At 39.0% G+C, this 19,009-nt stretch overlaps 1 protein-coding gene across 1 annotated transcript in view; it reads left to right on the top strand.

Annotated features, from left to right (window-relative positions):
- The window catches only part of mdga2a (MAM domain containing glycosylphosphatidylinositol anchor 2a), a 652,262-nt gene that overhangs the window by 612,231 nt on the left and 21,022 nt on the right, over nt 1–19,009 (top strand). Inside the window, exon 15 of the mRNA XM_052017769.1 lies at nt 4,305–4,463. Within this exon, the coding sequence (XP_051873729.1) occupies nt 4,305–4,463 (159 nt within the window). The remainder of the gene's footprint in view (nt 1–4,304; nt 4,464–19,009) is intronic.

Genomic DNA, 19,009 nt, shown 5'->3' on the forward strand with positions numbered 1-19,009 from the left:
ACACAAAAACATGTACACACGGCTTTGAACTCCCACTGTCTGTGGTTAAACTCCATGAGTAAAATCACAGCAATGCAATGCAGTACAATTGCAACAATGCAAATCACAACAATGATGGAAAAGCAGCTTCAAATTTAAATTGCTCCTGGATTTTCTAATAATACGGCATCAAATGATAAAAAGGCAACAATTAGATTTATTGTGTTGAAATCACTTACTTTTTATTTACCCAGCTTCAGTTTACATATTGACTTGCCCAGTCTGCATCAAAGCTGATGCTTGTCTATAACATTGACTATATATTTTGATAAGAAACCTCCTCATTCTTCTCAACTCCAATGAATACAGATCTAATGCTTTTAGTCATTCCTGAAAGGACAGCCGTCCCCTCCCAGGAGTTAGCCTGGTGAATCTCTTCTGGACTGCCTCTGGTGCTCATATACCCTTTCTTAAATAAGGGGATCAAAATTGTACACAGTACCCTAGATGCAGCCTCACCAACACCCTATACAATTGTGACAATACTTCTCCATTTTAATAATCCATAAAGTTTAGCAATAAAAGCCAATATACCACTTACCTTCTTAATTACTTGTTGTACTGCATGCTAACTTTTTGTGGTTCATATACAAGAACACCTAGATCCATCTGTACTCCACTCATTTGAAGTGTCTATTTTTGATACCTCTTAGCGCAGTGCATGATTTTACACTTTCTTGCATTAAATTCTATTTGCCACATTTTTGTCTACTCACTCAACCTATCTATATCCTGTTGCAGAGTGCAATGATCTCTTCATAGCATGCTCTTCCACCCATTTTCATACCACCAGGAAACTTGAATATCTTACGTTCTGTTTCACTCCTCCAAGTCATTAATATAGAAGTCATAGTTGAGGGCCAAGAGCTGATCCTTAAGGCAATCCATCAGTTACGTCCTTTCAGCCTGAAAAAAAGCACATTAATTCTTACTCTCTTTTCTATGTGATAACCAGTCTTTAATCCATGTTGATACACTTCACTCAATAGAGTTTCCTTATTTCCACCCAAACCAATTCCACATTGTGGTCCACTGGTCCCATATCACAACTCACTGCTACATCGATACATTCCTTGATTAGCAATAACTATTTGCCTATTCCTTCAGAACACTGAAAAACCTAGAATACTGAGTTCCCAGTCCTGGTCACCCTGCAAGCATAATTCTGTAATTAGATGTATAATAGATGAGTTGATGGCACAAATAAAAACAGATGTGTTTGACATATTGAATCAGACGTATTTGTTTTTACTTGTGTTGTCAACTCATCTATCTTATTACAAGTGCTGTGTGCATTCAGATAAGGAGCCTTAAACTGAGACATTTTATAATTGTTACTTAATGCGGTTCCAATTTCTGCTGCACGCTTGCGCTTAGATTTTGTGTCTCTTTCATTCATTCCTTTGCCAACCAATGCCATTGCTCTATCATTTCTTCCCAATTTATTAAATTTCCCATCACTTGAAGCTACCTCCACCCAAACAATTTAAAGCCCTGTCCATAACCCTGTTTATGTGACTCACCAGAGCTCTAGTGCAGATACCTCATGAATCAGAACAGATCTCTCCCAGACCAGTCTCTGAACCACACATTTATCTCATGTCTCCAATCTTACTTACCCTCTAGTAATTTGTTTGTGGCTCAGGTAATAATATGGAAATTATAACCTTTCTGGTTCAGCTTTTCAATTTTGTCTGAGCTCCTCATAATCCCTCAGTAAAACTCCTTCCTAATTCAACGTATGTCATTAGCAACCATGGCAACTCAATCCTACCTCTCTCACTCCAAGTTCCTCTCAAGACCAGAAGAGATCTTGTTAACCCTGGCACTGGGCAGGCCTTCAAGACTCTCTCTAAAGCTTGGATTACAGCTCATCAACTCTGAACTGAAATTCCTCAAATAGCCGACATTTACTGCAAATATGGTTACTCTGAATCACCATGGGGTTCACCAGTTCTCACGTGTTGCAGCTACTGCATATTGCCTACCCAGCCATCTCTGTTCTATTTAATTAATCATTAACATTCATGAAGCTAGCTTCTAATGTTTACATTAGCTATTGCACTCTGTCTCACCAACTCAGTTGCAAGCACAATATCACTTGCACTTTCAGCTCTCTGCCTCCATGTGTTTCTTAAGTCTTGAAGGATGTGTAATTGTGTCTCTGGGGAAAATATTGCACATCTGAAGCTTTTGATGAATTAGGTTCATGAGAACTAGTGAGGATAAATTATAGCCAAGGGGCAATATAAGCAGACAAGACAGATATTTCCAATATCAGCAGGACCACACTTTATAATATGACAGAGATCAACCTGATTACATTTCTATGTTTCCCCTGACTGAAATACTGGAAGTAACATTTGTAAGAACATATGAAGTAGAGCAGGAGAAGGCCTCTCGGGTCCCTGAGCCAGCTCCACTAATTTAATAAAATCATGACTAATCTGATTGTCATCTCAACTCTGCATTCCTATCTACATCCCTGTAATCTTCACCTCCTTGCTCATCAAAGTATCCACGTTAAATACCTGTGCTTTCAATCCAATATGAGTATATTGGATGGAAGAAGCTAGATCTTTGACACAGATTACAGCTGTGTGAAGAGGAGGAAAGCCTCGATTAGGGGAAGCTCAGGGTTCCCTCTCAGTTCCAGTGAGGAGCAGTCCTGCTCTTCCTGACCTGCAAAGAAACACAAAAAAAATAGTTTACTTTTCTGTTGTTTTTAACCTGAAAAGGTATGAACTGGCAGAAAGCCATGGGTTAAGATTGCAGTCAGATGCAAATAGTAACTGTCAGGCACCTGCCTGCGTGGTTAAAGTAGGTCCCTTTAGTTTTTAGGCTGCCTCCATTATCTCCCTCAGATTGTGGTGTCCTGCTACATTTCAGCTGCTCTGCCTCCTGTGCCACTCTCTCCCCAAACTGTTCTAGTTTTCAATGAAGAAATCATTTGAAAATGTTCCCTCATTCACTCCTTACCTATTTCTGCCAATTTTTCTAGGGTAATTTGGAATGGTGACTCATACAGTGAAAAAATGAAAACTGTAAACACTGTAAAAATGAGACAAGTGAATGGATACAAGAATATTTTTATGTTGACTCATAATGGATGGGATCTGAGAAAGAGTGACCTATGAAAGTTCTACATTTCATTCTCAGGTTATTTATAATGCTAATGAAAAAGATTTGAGCTGAAGTCAATGTAATTGTCAAATAAATGAATGAATTGTAAAATAATAGATGGCTATTGAACGTTAATGAAAAGGGAAGTTAAGATAAAAGGATGCACAGAGCATCTCTGATGTTTCACCCAAGCATACTTTGAGTACATACAGATAGTACAGGAATGCTGATAGTGGAATATGCTCCTTATTCAGTGCCTCAATTTATAGCTTTAACCTGCTAAAGGTTCATTAACTTGGTGTCAGATAGAGGCTCAGGTTGAACTTCAAAGCTAATACAACCAGACAATTATCAACCTCTGTCCAGCTTTGAGAATGGCTAGGTCAGATAATAACATTATCACTATGCTTGTGGAGGGACTTACAAATCTATTGTTAAAACACTCCTGATTTTCTGAAAGGATTTTGGGGTAATATATAACTAACACTAAGCAACAAATAAAAATGGCATCACCTTTGGTCAAATTCATACATCATTCAAGCATTGATTTTCAGGCACTGAATCATTTTCCATTCACTTCAGTAGTTTTTAATCGGCCATAAGACATAAATGTCTGATCCTGACAGTAGTGAACAAGACATTTTAGTTCACACAAAATACAATAGACATGCCATTAGAGTGTGTAATTGCCCTGAAGTGTACTATTTCTTCACAGTGTGCCTTGGCAGTAAGGTGCTGTTGCACTGATTGATCTTGGTTAGTTCAGAAGTACTCAGCCTGAAACATTACTTTCACAGAAGTTGCACCAGATGTTTTCAGAGGTCAAGTTAAATTGATTAAGCGTCCATGTGATTTTCAGGCAGAACAGTAAAAATAATTTCCTTCAAAGGATGCTCTCTATGTAGGGAACAAAGACAACTCCTTTGATAAAATAACAACATTATAAAATAACAAAGGGATCTAGACAGTGTCACTCACAGTCTCTATTGTCTTTTATAAAGGTGTTTTCTTGGAAAATACCAAAAAATTAGAATAAAACACAAATTTGTTGGTATCATATCTGGAAACATCATTTGAAGTTAAATAGAGTTTGTTGAATGTTGGTAATTATCTGAATTACTCCTTTTTTAAAATTTCTGCAGGTTACTACATGTATATAGAAACTTCTCGCCCTCGAAAGGAAGGTGAAAAGGCTCGGCTACTGAGTCCTATTTTCAGTACACTGCCTAAAAATCCATATGGATCAACAAACGGTGCTTACTGTGTCAGCTTCTACTATAACATGTATGGAAAGCACATAGGTAAGTGTGAGAAGATGTAAGTTTGTTTCCTCTTTTGGAACCAGAGCTTTCGATATTTTCTGGAACTTCAGTGTGTATCTCTTTGCCCAATTGATTGCAAGAACAGGACCAGTAACACAGCTTAAATGCGAAATAAAATTACAAACAGCAGCATTCCTATACTTTTTATATAATCAAATAATATTTTCTTCTGAGTCTTTTTAACATGTAATTAGATTAATGCAACATGATTATACAGTGCTCCAGAGTGGTTTAGTAATTTAATACACAGATGATCCCTGCATTAAGGAAATTCGGTTAACAGAATTCACAAATCACTACCAAAACATGTGGGATGCGGAATAAAAATTCACCCTTATGAAAATTTATGCGAACTAAAAATAAAAACAAAATTTGTTTTTCTCAGCTTGCGTTTCTTGTGGCAAATTGCTGTGTGGAGCGTTTTCTCAGGACATAACCCACCCACCTGTAACGCTGGGGTCGCCCGTGTAGAGAGAGCAAGAATGCCAACAACTGCTTTCATTATTTTAATTTTTTTTTAAATTTTTTTAGACCTACTGTATGCAGGCATATAACTTGAAAATGTTTTCTAAATAAATCTCAAATAGTATTTTGTTAAATGGAGGGCAATGTGAGAGGGAAGGGTTAGATAGATCTTGGACCAGGATAAAATGTCGGCACAACATCATGGGCCGAAGGGCCTGTACTGTGCTGTAATGTTCTACGTTCTAAACATTCACCATTTGTTCATCAGTTGTACATGTGCTGGGTATTGCAGTCAGAGTGGGTTATTGGCCAAAATATAATTGGACCAAGAGTGAAGCAGGTCCATGACTAAAGAGGATTAAAATAAGGCAGAGGGACCATCTCAGTGGAACATGGTGTGAGGCAGGGACCGTGATGGGAAAGATGTATGAGTTAGAGAGAAAAAATGGAAGATGTGGAAGAGATTAGTCTAGCCAGAGGAGGAGAATTTGTAACCTGTGAAGCAGAGGTTGACAGGTCAGGAGTGGAGGCAGGGTTGAGGAGATCTGGGAAAGGGAGAAGTTGTTATGCTAAAACAAGTAGCACAAACTTTTTTAAAGAGGGGAAAGGGAGGAGAGAGGAAACTGGGTATCACACCATGGAAGAAATGGGGACATGGACAAAATAGAATCTGAGGCAGGAGGAGGAAAATGGTCGATAATCAGGTGAGTGGAAGGGAAAAATTAGAACCAAAAATGTTAGGAAGAAGACTGGGGATGTGGAGAGAGGAAAGATTATTGTTAAAACTAATAAATGGAACTGAGGTTGAATTAATTGAAGGTCAGTGATTTGTGAATTTAATGACAATTTAAAAGAGAAAGACAGCACCAAAGACTTAAATTAGTAAGGTAGCAAAGGTGTAGATACATTTAAAAGTTTGCTGTTAAGTTAAGCTGGTGTTAGTAAACTGGTAAGACTCTTAACACTTGAAAGACCTAGGCTTCAGTTGCAGAACCAAAGATAAGACTTGGAAGGTGAATGAATATAGCAGGTTGAACCTGAACAGGGGTGGAAAGTTGCACACCCTCAATTGTTTTTTTACCTATGGCTTCTTTCAGGCCTATTGGAGGTGATGCCAATGAGCAAAAGTCATAGAGTCATTCAGCACAGAAACAGGTCCTTTGGCTAACCATTGTGTACCCATCTTTACTAATCTCATTTACCAGCACTAGGTCCACAGCCTTCTATGCCTTGGTGATTCAGGTGTTCGTCTAGATACCTGTTAAATGTTGTGAGTGTACCTGCCTCCTCCACCCCCTCAGGCAGTGAGTCAGACTGTAGTTCATAGTGAAAATGAAGGACTGCAGTTAGCATTTGTTTGAGGGTTCAAGTCTGCTGATTTATAGCAATGTTGGCTGCTTCAATGTTACATTCATAGTACCAGCTAATGGTGCAGTATTATTTGAATGCTGGTACAGGAATATATATTATTGAAAAAAAAAGTAGATTCTCCAAGCAATATTTTTGCCTCTTTGAGAGATCAGGAAGGGTTTCCCAAGGATGTAACAAATAGTTGTAGCTTGCTGTGTCTTATAAAAGTTTATTATTTGGAAAGGTTGGAACTGAAATCTTCTGGGGAAATGGTCGTACCTGGTTTAGAAGCAGATCAGCATGGAAAGCACTGTCATTTCTGATGACAGAAAGCTCAGGGCTTCAAAACACATGCTTTTGAGGAAATATTCTCTTTGTTCATCAGTCTATCATCGTCATTTTACCATTAAACTTTCTCTCCAACCCTCATGTCCATCTCAGTGCCCAACCAAGAATATCATATCATATACAAAAAATTGCATAAAATTTGAATTGTCTGGGTCTACACGAGCATTCCAATCAAAATACTGAAAGCGAATAAGTCAGCTCAAATTAATCGTTCCCTTTCTTCATCACTGTAATCTCCATAGGATAAATTAGCTCAGATTCTACATTGTTATGGGGAACTCTACCAGATACATAAGCCATAGTACTCCATACCTCCTCTGGATGTCTCACATATCTTTGTTCAGCCTTCCGCACCACTTCTCCTCGACGTAATCAGAGGTTTAATTTTAGAAGGGATGGTTTGATTATCCTGTTGTCCTAAATCTCATAGGTCTAACATGGCCCTAATTTCATGGCTGCTTTATTTTGCGAGAGAGCATTGTTGGGTTACATTTCAGCGCTTTAAGCCCAGGCAGTCTGGTGAATGGTTTTGCATCCAATTGCACAGGCCTATCAGTGGAGAATAGGCCTGAAGCTTGACATGTGTACAGTTCATTGAACCACACATGACTGGAGGCCACTGGATAGCAACCATTGACAGTGTGTTGCCCCAAGAAGGTTTATTGAAAACTGAATTATTGCTCTGCATTGATGACATTTATCATATGTGACAGGATGTCAACATTTTCTATCTTTGTGAAGGCAACCTACCTGGTACTTAGTTCCCATCAGTTTGCAGTTTATCAAAGCTTCTCCATGTTTCAGAAAACAATAAGTTAGAACTCCAAAGTAGTTTGAAAAACATTTTTCCATCTCCAATTCCAGCCTGGACAAACGTGATCATTTAATCGACTGTCTTTATATCAACCAGCTGAAAGTTGGACCAACAGAAGATTGGTCTTATCCTATATAGTTGTGCGGTGAGATTGGATAGGCAGGGCTTGTTTTCCCTGGAGCAAAGAAGGCTGAGGGGTGACCTGATAGAGATAAATAAAATTATGAGAGACATAGAGTAGATAGTCAGAATCCTTTGTCCCATGATAGGGTTATCAAAAACAAGAGGGCATAGGTTTAAGAATGAGAGGAAGGAGTTTAAAAAGAGATCTCAGGGAAAGGTTTTTTACGCAGAGAGTGGTTGATGTCCAGAACTCACTGCCAGAGGAGGTGGTAGAATCAGATACAATCACTGTTTAAGGCACACTTGAAAAGGCAAGGCATAGGATACAGTCCTAATGCAGGCAAGTGGGATTGGTGTAGATGGGCACAAAGACCGGCATGAACATGGTGGGCTGAAGGGCCCATTTCTATGTTCTAGGATTCTGTGACTCCAATAAAAGTTCTTGCCTTACAACACCTTTTAGCTGAAAATTATGCTGAATCACGAGTCTTGAAAATAGAGTGTTCCAAGAAGGTTAATTGAAAACCAAATTGTACTTTGCATTGATAACATTTATCGATGTTGCAACACATCACCATTCTCCATCTTTGTAAAGGCAATCTGCTTTGCATTTGGTTCTCATCAGATTACATGTGTATGATGTAATCCAACTTCTACCAAAAATAAAATGTTAATGAAAATCAGGGATTTAATGCAGGTTGCGTAAAGTCTGAACTTTTCCATGTGACTGACGGAGAACCTGGGAACAAGTGCAAAGTAGCATCCAGAGATGTGCTGTGCCATTTTCAGGGTCTTAGTGGCCTGCACCATTCACAGGCCATTCAAACAGAAGCAGGCTTCCACCACACCCGTGAAGCCTGCTCTGTTTGATTTAAAGAGAACCTCCCTAAGTAGGTCCCAGGCTAATGCTGGGAATCCAACTCATGATCACTTGAAGTAACTTACTCCTTGCAGGTTCCTTAGGGCCCTTCTATCTCCACACCACCCCCCCCCCCCACCCTGCCAACCAACACCAACCCCAACCCCACACCTACCTTTCGCTCCCCCAACTTTCACCCAACACTTCCAGCCACGTAACTCCCAACCTGACATCCCCATCCACCATTGACCTGGTCCAACAATCCCAGCACCTGATACCCTTGACCAATCATCGCAGTCCCTCCCACCATTGATCCATTATTGAGGTGGCACCATGTCTGCCGTGGCCTGTGTCAGCTCACGGCCTGTGATGGACGTGGTGACAGGTAGAAGCAGTATTCAGCCATTTTAGCAAAAGCTGTTTAAAGCAAAGTAATTACTGCTCAAGGGAGGAAGATGATGTCAACAGTTTACATGAGCTGAGGGAGAGTCTCCCATGTTTGGGTCTTTACTGAGAAGTGAAGAAATGAACAGGGCCAACAAGCCCACAGTTGTAAATAAAAATAGCACCTAGGCCCTCTTAAACTTCTTTTCTCTGAGCAGAGTCTGCCTCAGCTTTTCACATCTAGCTCATTTGACATTTGGAACTATCCAGGAACTGAGCCCACAACAGCTGTTATTCTGATCGCAGGCAGGCAGAATAGTAAATCCTTTGGGCACAGCACAAGCTGCTGATTGTGTGCATGGAATCCATTGTCTGATGTGATTTGAAAGTGGTGCATCTTCAATATTAAATAATCTACCCATAGTAGCTCCACCTCTTGGGGAAAAATAGATGCTGAATTTCCTTCTCTGTGATTTTGAGACTAATTATCTCTGTTGATGTGAAATATCAATTCCTAGTGTGAATAAGGAGAAGACCATTTGTTTTCTGGGCTAAGGTTATGCCGCAAATAGGTAATGATCAGGTAAATATTGTAATCACCCCAAAACAAACACAAAGTGGAACCATAACTAAAATTAGCTGAGGCACCACATATCAAATCACATCTATAGCATTCACATTACACATGGTTCCTGTTTTTACCAGCTGTTTCTCAATTATGAACGGAGTATTAGAACTATATACTATGAATAATGATGTTAAGAAGGACCGAAGACAAGTGTGGTCTAACCTCGTCAACCAGTGACTTAGAGGCATTCTCTTTGGCCAGGCAATGCAAATGCAGATTTCTTCTGATTTAAATGGAAGAATTTTAAATGCACAACAGTTGCAACAGCATCCGGAAAGGGAATTTATTTTCTCCTGACTGTATTTCTGCTGACTTTCAGCTTCTGTTGCAAGCTGCATTGTTTAGCAACCACAATTCCTCATTGAAAAATAGTGTCACAGAGTTATGCAGAATGGAAATGGGCCCTTCGGCCCCACTCGTCCATGCTAACCAAGCTGTCTATCAGAGCGAATCCCATTTGCCTGCATTTGGCCCATATCCCTCTTAACCTTTTCTACCTATGTACCTGTCCAAATGTAATTTATATGTTGTAATTGTATCTGCCTCTACCACTTCCTCTGGCATCTCCTTCCCATCTACCCACCACCCTCTGTGTGAAAAAGTTTCCCCCCAGGTCCCTTTAAATCCTTCCCCCCTCACCTTAAATGTATGCCCTCTCGTTTTAGACTTCCCTACCCTGGGGAACAGATTGTGACATCAATGCCTTTCATGATTTTATAAACCTCTATAAGATCAGCCCTCAGCGTCCTTCTTCTTTTTCAATCTTTTTATTAGTTTTCAAATTAATACAGATTAATATATCAATGTTTATACATGTAATACAAAGAGATGAGATCAGGAGAACAATCATGACATGGATATTCATAAAGAACAATAAAGTATAAAAAAAACTGTAGATCCAATGATCTGTTAGAGAACGAATATAATATAAAAGAAAAAGATTTATTATAAAATATAAAAGAAAGAAAAAAAAAATCCCGAAAACAATAAGAAAAATTATAAACAATATATCAAACCAAACTAAGCTAAAGAAAAAAAAATTAAAAAAACAGGAAAAAAAAACTGGACTAAAATTTCTCAATAGAAACAGAGCAATATTATGTCATCAACTCCGTTCCTCGAAATTGAAAGGTTATTATAAGGGGATCTATATCATGTGAAAATATTGAATAAATGGACTCCAAACTTCCTCAAATTTAAGCGAAGGATCAACAGTACCACTCCTAATTTTTTCCAAGTTTAAACATGATATAGTTTGAGAGAACCATTGAAAAGTAGTAGGGTGTATTGGATCCTTCCATTCAAGCAAAATGGATCGTTTGGCCATTAATGTAACAAAGACAATCATACGGTTAGCGGAAGCAGATAAATGGCCAGATTCTATCCTTGGTAAACCAAAAATTGCAGTGATAGGATGAGGTTGTAAATCAATCTTCAATACATTTGAAATAATGTTAAAAATATCTTTCCAAAAGAGGACAGGACCAAAACATACGTGTCAAAGAAGCCACATTCGATTTACATCTGTCACATATAGGATTTATATGTTGATAAAAACGAGCTAGCTTATCTTTTGACATATGGGTCCTGTGAACTACCTTAAACTGTATCAAAGAATGTCTGGCACACATTGAAGATGTATTAACTAAATGAAGAATTTTCTTCCAAGTCTCTGTAGGTAAAGATGTCTGGAGTTCAGTTTCCCATTCATTCTTAATTTTGTCCAGTGGTTCTGAACGAATTTTCATAATTAAATCATAAATTATTGCTATCAAGCCCTTCTGACAAGGATTAAAACCAAAAATTTTTTCCATAATTTCAGTTTTGTAAGGTGTGGGAAAAGAAGGTATAGTAGCTTTTAAAAAATTTCTGATTTGCAAATATCGAAAAGAGTGTGATCTAGGCAAATTGTATTTGTTAGACAATTGTTCAAAAGATGAAAAACAATTATCAATGAATAAATCACGAAAACATACTATTCCCTTCCTTTTCCATATGGAAAAAGCTGAGTCAACTCTGGGTGGATGAAAGAAAAATTAGATTGAATGGGACTTGATAGATTAAATTTATTCAATCCAAAAAAAATTACGAAATTGAAACCATATTCGTATTGTATGTTTAACAATTGGGTTAATCATATGTTTACTTAATTTGGTAAGTGCAAAAGGGAGTGGAGCTCCTAAAATAGAAACTAATGAAAATTCAAGTACTGATTGGGACTCCAGGTGTACCCATTTGGGGCATTGAATTACATCTGAATCTTGTGTCCAAAAAATTAAATATCTAATATTGATTGCCCAATAATATAATATAAAGTTAGTCAAGGCCATATCACCATCTTTTTTTAGTTTTTGAAAATATTTCTTACTCAGCCTTGGGTTTTTTATTCTGCCAAATATATGAAATAATTTTAGAATCAATAGTGTCAAAAAAGATTTCAGAACAAAAGTTGGAATTGCTTGAAATAAATATAAAAATGTTGGTAAAATATTCATCTTAACCGCATTAATTCGGCCTACCAATGATAGAGACAGTGGGGACCATTTAGTAAATAATTGTTTAACATGGTCAATTAAAGTCAGTAGATTAGCTTTAAATAAGTCCTTATGTCTCTTAGTAATTTTAACACCTAAATACATAAAATAGTCAGTTACCAATCTAAAAGGTAATTGGCTATAAATTGGGATTTGCATATTTAATGGGAAAAGTTCACTCTTATTAAAATTTAATCTATATCCAGAAAAAGCACTAAACTGATCTAATAGTGATAGTACTGCGGGGGTAGATTCCTCCGGATTAGAGCTTCCTTCACTTGAGAGAAAAAAGGCCCCAGCTTATCCAGTCTCTCCTTATAACTCAAGCCCTCCAGCTCTGGTAGCATCCTTGCATTTTAAATCTCTCCATTCATGTAAGAGACACAGAGGCTCTAATACCATCAAATGGGGATTGACAGGAAGGAAAGTGGGTGTGAAGTTTTGGTCTGGTATTCAGAACCTTGGTGAATGACAGGTGCAGCAGCTCGGTTTTCTCTGGCACTGCAAAAATCTTTGGCCTCCATGTTAACAATTTTGTTGGGAGTGTTCATGGTTAGGATCTTGCTTTACTACCCTGCAAACAAGTCTGTAGTGTCTTGGTCAAGATATCCACAAAAAGCAGAACAACTCCAGACTAGCTAATTATCACCCAATAAGTCAACTCTCAGTCATCAGCAAAGTGATGGAAGATGTCCTTGCCTTCTCACCAGTAATGTGTGCATTGATGCTCAGTTTGCCAGGATCACTGACCTCATCACAGCCTTGGTCCAGACATGGATCCAAAGAACTGAATTCCAGAGAAGACGTGACATCAAGGCAGCTCTTGACCAAGTGTGATGTGAAGGAGCCCTGATAAAACTCAAATTGGTGGGAATCAAGGGAAAGTACTCCAATGATTGTAATCAGTGGAAGATGGTTGTGGTTTTGGAGGTCAATCATCCTAGCTCTGTGATATCACTGCAGGGATTTCTCAGTGTCATGTGCACAGCCATTTTCAGCTGTTCCTCACAGGATCAGAAGTGGAATGTTCTCTGATGATTGCACAATGTTCAAATCCACTCACAACTCCTCAGCAAACAAAGCAGTCCACACCTGGATGTAGCAAATCCCAAAGAATATTCAGGCCTGGGCTGATATGTGGCAAATGACATTCATGCCACAAGAGTGCCAGGCAATGACCACCTCCAGTGAGGGAGTTTAATCACCTACCCTTGTCATGATCACCACAGGATCCCCCACCCTCAATATCCTGAGAATCAGCATTGATCAGAACAGCCACATAAATGCAGTGGCTTCAAAAGAATGGGTACCCTCTTGACATCTGGAAGCTTTTCCACCACCCACAAGGCAGTAGTCAAGCACATGATGGGACACTCTCCACAGCCTGGATGAGTACACCTCTGACAAAACTTGATAAACTCCACAGCATCCAAAACAAAGCAGTCCGTGAATGCCACCTTGTCTATCTTCCAAAACATTCACTCCCTCCACTAGTGTTTCATCCTAGCTACAACGTGTACCATCTACAAAATGCACTCACTAAAGCTTTTCCAACAGTGGCTTCATAACCTGTGACCAAGAAGGACAAGGGCAGCAGGTGTTGGAGCTACCACCACCTGCAGATTTCCATCCAAATCAAATTCTATACTATCTTGGAAAATTTCACCATTCCTTCAGCAAAGCTGGGTCTAAGTCTTGGAAAACTCCATCCCATAGCAGTATGGGAGTACCTTCACCCAAAGAACTGCAAGTGTTTCAAGAAGGCAGTCATCTGTATTTTTTTCAAGCCAATTAAGAATAAATAATAAATGCTGACCTTGCCAGTGATGTCAAAGCCATAACTAAATATATATATAAAAATAAACATAGATCGAGTGGACAGTCAGAGACCTTTTTCCCAGGGCGAAAATGGTTAACATGAGGGGGCATGATTTTAAGGTGATTGGAGGAAGGTATAGGGGGGACGTCAGTTTTTTTTTACACAGAGAGTGGTGGGTACATGGAATGCACTGCCGGCAGAGGTGATGGAGGCAAATACATTAGAGACATTTAAGTGACTCTTAGATAGCCACATGACAGATAAATGGAGGGCTATGTAGGAGGGAAGGGTTAGACAGATCTTAGAACAGGATAAAATGTGGGCACAACATTGTGGGCCGTGGGCCGAAGGACCTGTACTGTAATGTTCTATGTTCTTAAAGTGAACAATTGTAGGAGGAATATCTTGACTGGATCATCAGAGTTGGACTTTGATTGGGGTAGGTTTGAGGGGCTCTGTGGCCTTTCCTCAATCATGATTAATAATCTTATATGATTTCTGTAGTACTAAAGAGGCTGATGACATGAGTTAGGGCCCAAATTTCCAGCTAACTTTACCATTTACTTGAGTAGATTGAATTTGATTGCCAAGCTCAGGAGTCTTGTTTTTTGGACTTAGATTTCCATGTCTTTATTGTGTAGAAATTGATTGTTCACAAGAGCCAACCTTACTTGACAGAATTACTGGCTTAGCCCTCCCAGAACTGAAGATAACATTCTACTTGTCCACCCACTGTCCAATTTTGCATGTGTTTGCCTGCAGTAATTTGGTTGCTGCTTGTCTTTTCCTTGACAAATTAATTAATCTGCAGAAGCTGGTGTCAGGAACAATGTTGCTTTTCAGAATAATATCCATCAAATTATAATAAATATGGCAGACAGCACAGAGCCAAGTGAACCTCTCTGAGGGATATCCTGTGAACATGTTGTCATAAGGAGATAAGTACTTGTTTGTCTCCCCTAAGGAAGTCACTTAAGTAGCACAACAGTTGACTATATCTGGCTATAGACCTAAGAATGATTCATAGGTACCATTTGAAACCTACTATTGCTTTCCATTCTCTGTGCGTTTATAAAATAAGTAAAAGGAACTCAGCATTTTGAGAGCTCTACTAATCCTGCACTGTCCCTCATATAAACTGTGTGTGAATTTTAAATTTAAAGATTATAGGCCCAAGAGCTGTGGTTGTGATAATGATGAAGTATCAGCGTTCATTGTCTTTATATCACAAAAACTTGCAGCAGCTTCTTGACCATTGTATTTAAATGTAGAAATTCCAACTGCCATCTGTGATTCCTTGCTCTGCCGTGGGGAGCAATGTTGTGGCCTTCTGTGACACTGATTGTTGGAAGTAAATGATCTGTGGAGAACTTCAGGGAATTACCACTATTCTCACTTGCTGAGACTCTGAAATGTGACAGTTTGTTGCATTTGATATAATTGAAACTTCAGTAGTGTATTAAGCCATAATTACTGCATAATCATCTCTCCACCCTACACAAAGCTAATTTTGTATATATTAATTTTCATTCCCTAGAAAAATGGCAAAATTCAATAGATCTTAAAGATGTTTAATTATGACATTTCAACTTCAATCTTAATCTCGTGTGGAGGTTTCAATCTTTTTACTTCATGCTATGTAACTTTTGTTTTTTACTGCTTGGTTTGCTGTCTGTGAGAATTTTCCGGTGTGATTGGCTGTTCAGCCTACTTGATGAGATCAGCTTTATTGGCACCGGATCCCCTAGACCTGATGTTTGCCAGCAACTGGTATCAGGGAAGGATCACGGAGATCACAGATTCCTCAAGCAGCCTTCCCAAAGTACAGGCACTCATAGCCTTATAGAGACTTCCCTGTAAATCTTCTGCCAAGTGCATCTGATAGGAGGATCTGTGGACTCACTTCCTGTGGACACCAACCTGTCCAGCTTCTACCAACTTCTCCCATTACTGCAGCATTAATTCATCCAGTGGCAACAGCCCCCGTGGCTGGGAGTGTACATAAGAGCTGCAAAGGAAGGATTGCACTTACTGGGCTACTTGTTAATAACAATGAGAGTTTACGAGCAATTAATAGGAATTCTGAAATAGAGAATGTCAGTTTCAACATCGTGTTACACAGGGAAACCTGATGTTACTATTCTGTGAACCTCACAATTACAGTTCACACTGTTTATGCCACTTTCACAAGCAACTTTGGATGACACATAACTCTACAATGTCTTCATGCCAAAAAACGTGTGGGAGAATTTCTCAGCCAATATCTTAGATCAGTGCTAAAAGCAAAGTCAAGAATGATTATGATTTGTGCTCCATAACTCAGCCTGAGAGTTCTCGCTCTCATTTCAAATCCACTTATATTGACCTGGACACAATCAATTTCCCCTTCAGAATTGCATATGTCTGCTGAAATAACGATGAAATTTATATTATGAAACAGGAGGAGAGACTGAATTATGTTAGATCATTCAAACATATTCTATCTTGTGGTGATGTAAATAATGCAGAGACATTTTTGAGGTGAGACTCCTTTGGTTTAGTTGCCTGCTTTAACTATTCTGTAGCAAAATTGGTTGTCAGTCTCAAGAATTCCGGGCTTACTTCACGTGCCTCATTTGAACTGAGAAATCGCACCATAGTACAGATGTCCGAATTAGGCTTTATTTAATGCTACCTTGCAGAGGAAAGGGATATTTTAGATCCATTATATTTAAAGGGTCGTCTTCAACATAAAAACTACAACAAACTATGTCATTATGTCACTTTAAAGGCAGAATAACATATAGCTACTCTGAGCCCAATCAAATAAAATGTTTCAAATTGTCTTTTGAAGATTGCACCCCTTTAACGTAAATCAAAGAGAGAAAGAGAAATTTAGCAGGATCAGAAGATGAAAGAACTAGGACAATAACTTCTGATAGGATCATTCAAAAGGCTGTGCAGTTAAACATGAAGGCGGCAATGATGGAATTTTGTTTTATGGCAGTCCTTCACACAAATATTTAATCTGGATCAAAAACATAGAATAGGAATGCTTGGAAAAGCTTTTTTTGGAGACTGGAATTTTAATTGTATTTTTAATCAAGTTTTGTTTGTTGAGTAACCTTTCCAATCATTGGATGAGTTCATTTCTCTCCGGGGATTGGTTTTGTTCAAGGAGGAGGAAGGATCCAGGAGTGTCACCTCATCCCAATAACAATAGTGATTGGTCAAAGACTTCAGCAACACTTGAATGACTAGGCTGACTTCTGGCTGTTGCTACGGGTTGATTGGTATAATCTTCTGCCTCATAAACTCCTTGGTCCAGGCTGAATGACACCTTTCATCCCCGTCCTTCTAGGACCTTGTGCACAGTTGCCATGCTGATGGCGGATTTCCTAAGCTTATGTGCAACAACACAAAGGTACATGATTTAGGACCAATCTTTTCAGAAGTAATACCATATCCAAAAGAAACTTACAGTCATCACAATTGTGCTTGACCTCTCAGAACAAAGAAACTGTTTCATATTTTTGATCAGCAGAGATCAAAATTTCATGTACAGGTAATGGTAGAAATTCGTTGCAAAGGATAAAAATCTTTGCAAAGAAAAATGTGTCTCAGAGCCATAAGACTGCTTTTGTCTGTTAGTCCATATATTTTTACTGTTGTTGGTGTGTGAGAAAAGTAGGCTCTTGGCAACACCCAGAAGGCAAGTGGATGATGTTATTTCAGAGAAAAGAATTGGGAGCAGCTTTATTCAGTAAGCAAATCCAGATATGTAGTCCTAGTTAGCCTTTCCCATGTAACGGAAGGATACTGTGCCGTATGCTGCAGGTGATCTCCAAACCCACATGTTTGTTCTCGGGTAGGAATATTTACAGCTGCAGAGAGTGATCTGCTGCCTGACTCCAAACAAGCTGCACTCAAATTTTTGAGATAATCAGCTGAGTTTCAACAATGGAAAATCACTTGCCCAACTTATTCTTTGACAATAAGAATACCTATATTTCCATAACAGATATCGAGATATGATAGCATCATAATGGGGAGAGAATTCAGAAATCAGAGGTGCAAAGAGACTTGGGAGTCCTAGTTCAGGAGTTCCTTAAGGTTAACGCAGGTTGAGTCAGTAGTAAAGAAGGCAAATGCAATGTTAGCATTCATTTTGAGATGAGTGGAATATAAAAGCAAGGACATACAGCTGAGGCTTTATAAGGCGTTGGTCAGGCCTCATTTGGAATATTGTGAACAATTTTGGGCCCCGTATCTAAGGAAAGATGTGTTGGCCCTGGAGACAGCCCAGAGGAGGTTTACACGAATGGTCCCAGGAATGAAAGGCTTAACGTCTGAGGAGCATTTGATGCCTTTGGACCTGTACTCGATGGATGAGGGGGAACCTCATTGAAACCTTCTGGATACTGAAAGGCCTAGATAGACAGTATTTAGCTGGAGAGTCTAGGATCTTGAGGGCACAGCCTCCAAGTAAAGGGATGTCCCTTTAAAACTGAGACAAGGAGGAATTTCTTCAGCCAGAGGGTGGTGAATCTGCAGAATTCATTGCCATATAGAACTGTGGAGGCCAAGTCATTGGGTGTATGTAAGGCAGAGATTGATGGGTTCTAGATTGGTAAAGGGGATAAGGGTTATGGGGAGAAGGCAGGAGAATGGGGTTGAAAAAAAAATCAGCCTTGATTGAATGGTGGAGTTGACTTGATGAGCCGAATGGCCTAATTCTGCTCCTATATTTTATGGTCTTATAATTTAGTTACTGGATGACTAACCAAAGTTCTGGACAATAGACGCACAGACAAAGTTCAAATCCCACTGTGGCAGCTGGAGAGTTTGAATTCAAGTGATTAAGTAAATCTGGATTTTAAAACCTAGCCTCAGTAATGACATAGGTGAAGCTGTTGAATTATTATGAAAAATCCATCTGGTTCACTGTTGTCCTTCAGGGAAGGAAACCTGTTATCCTTCCTCTGTTTGATCTATGTGTGACTCCAGACCCACTAATATGGCTGCCTCCCCAGTTCCGGGGCCATTTGGAATGGATGACAAATGCCAGCACATATAGTGACATCCACATCTCATGAACAATTAAAAAAATAATTTGGCAATGCGTCTGAAAATTTGACAGTTTGAGTTTTCTTCGCAGAGCTGACCTGGTTTACCGACAGAAGATCTGTCTGCAAATAACAGAGTCAGCAAATTTGTACCTC

The sequence above is a fragment of the Pristis pectinata genome, chromosome 1 (assembly GCF_009764475.1).
Source record: "Pristis pectinata isolate sPriPec2 chromosome 1, sPriPec2.1.pri, whole genome shotgun sequence".
NCBI lineage: Eukaryota > Metazoa > Chordata > Chondrichthyes > Rhinopristiformes > Pristidae > Pristis > Pristis pectinata.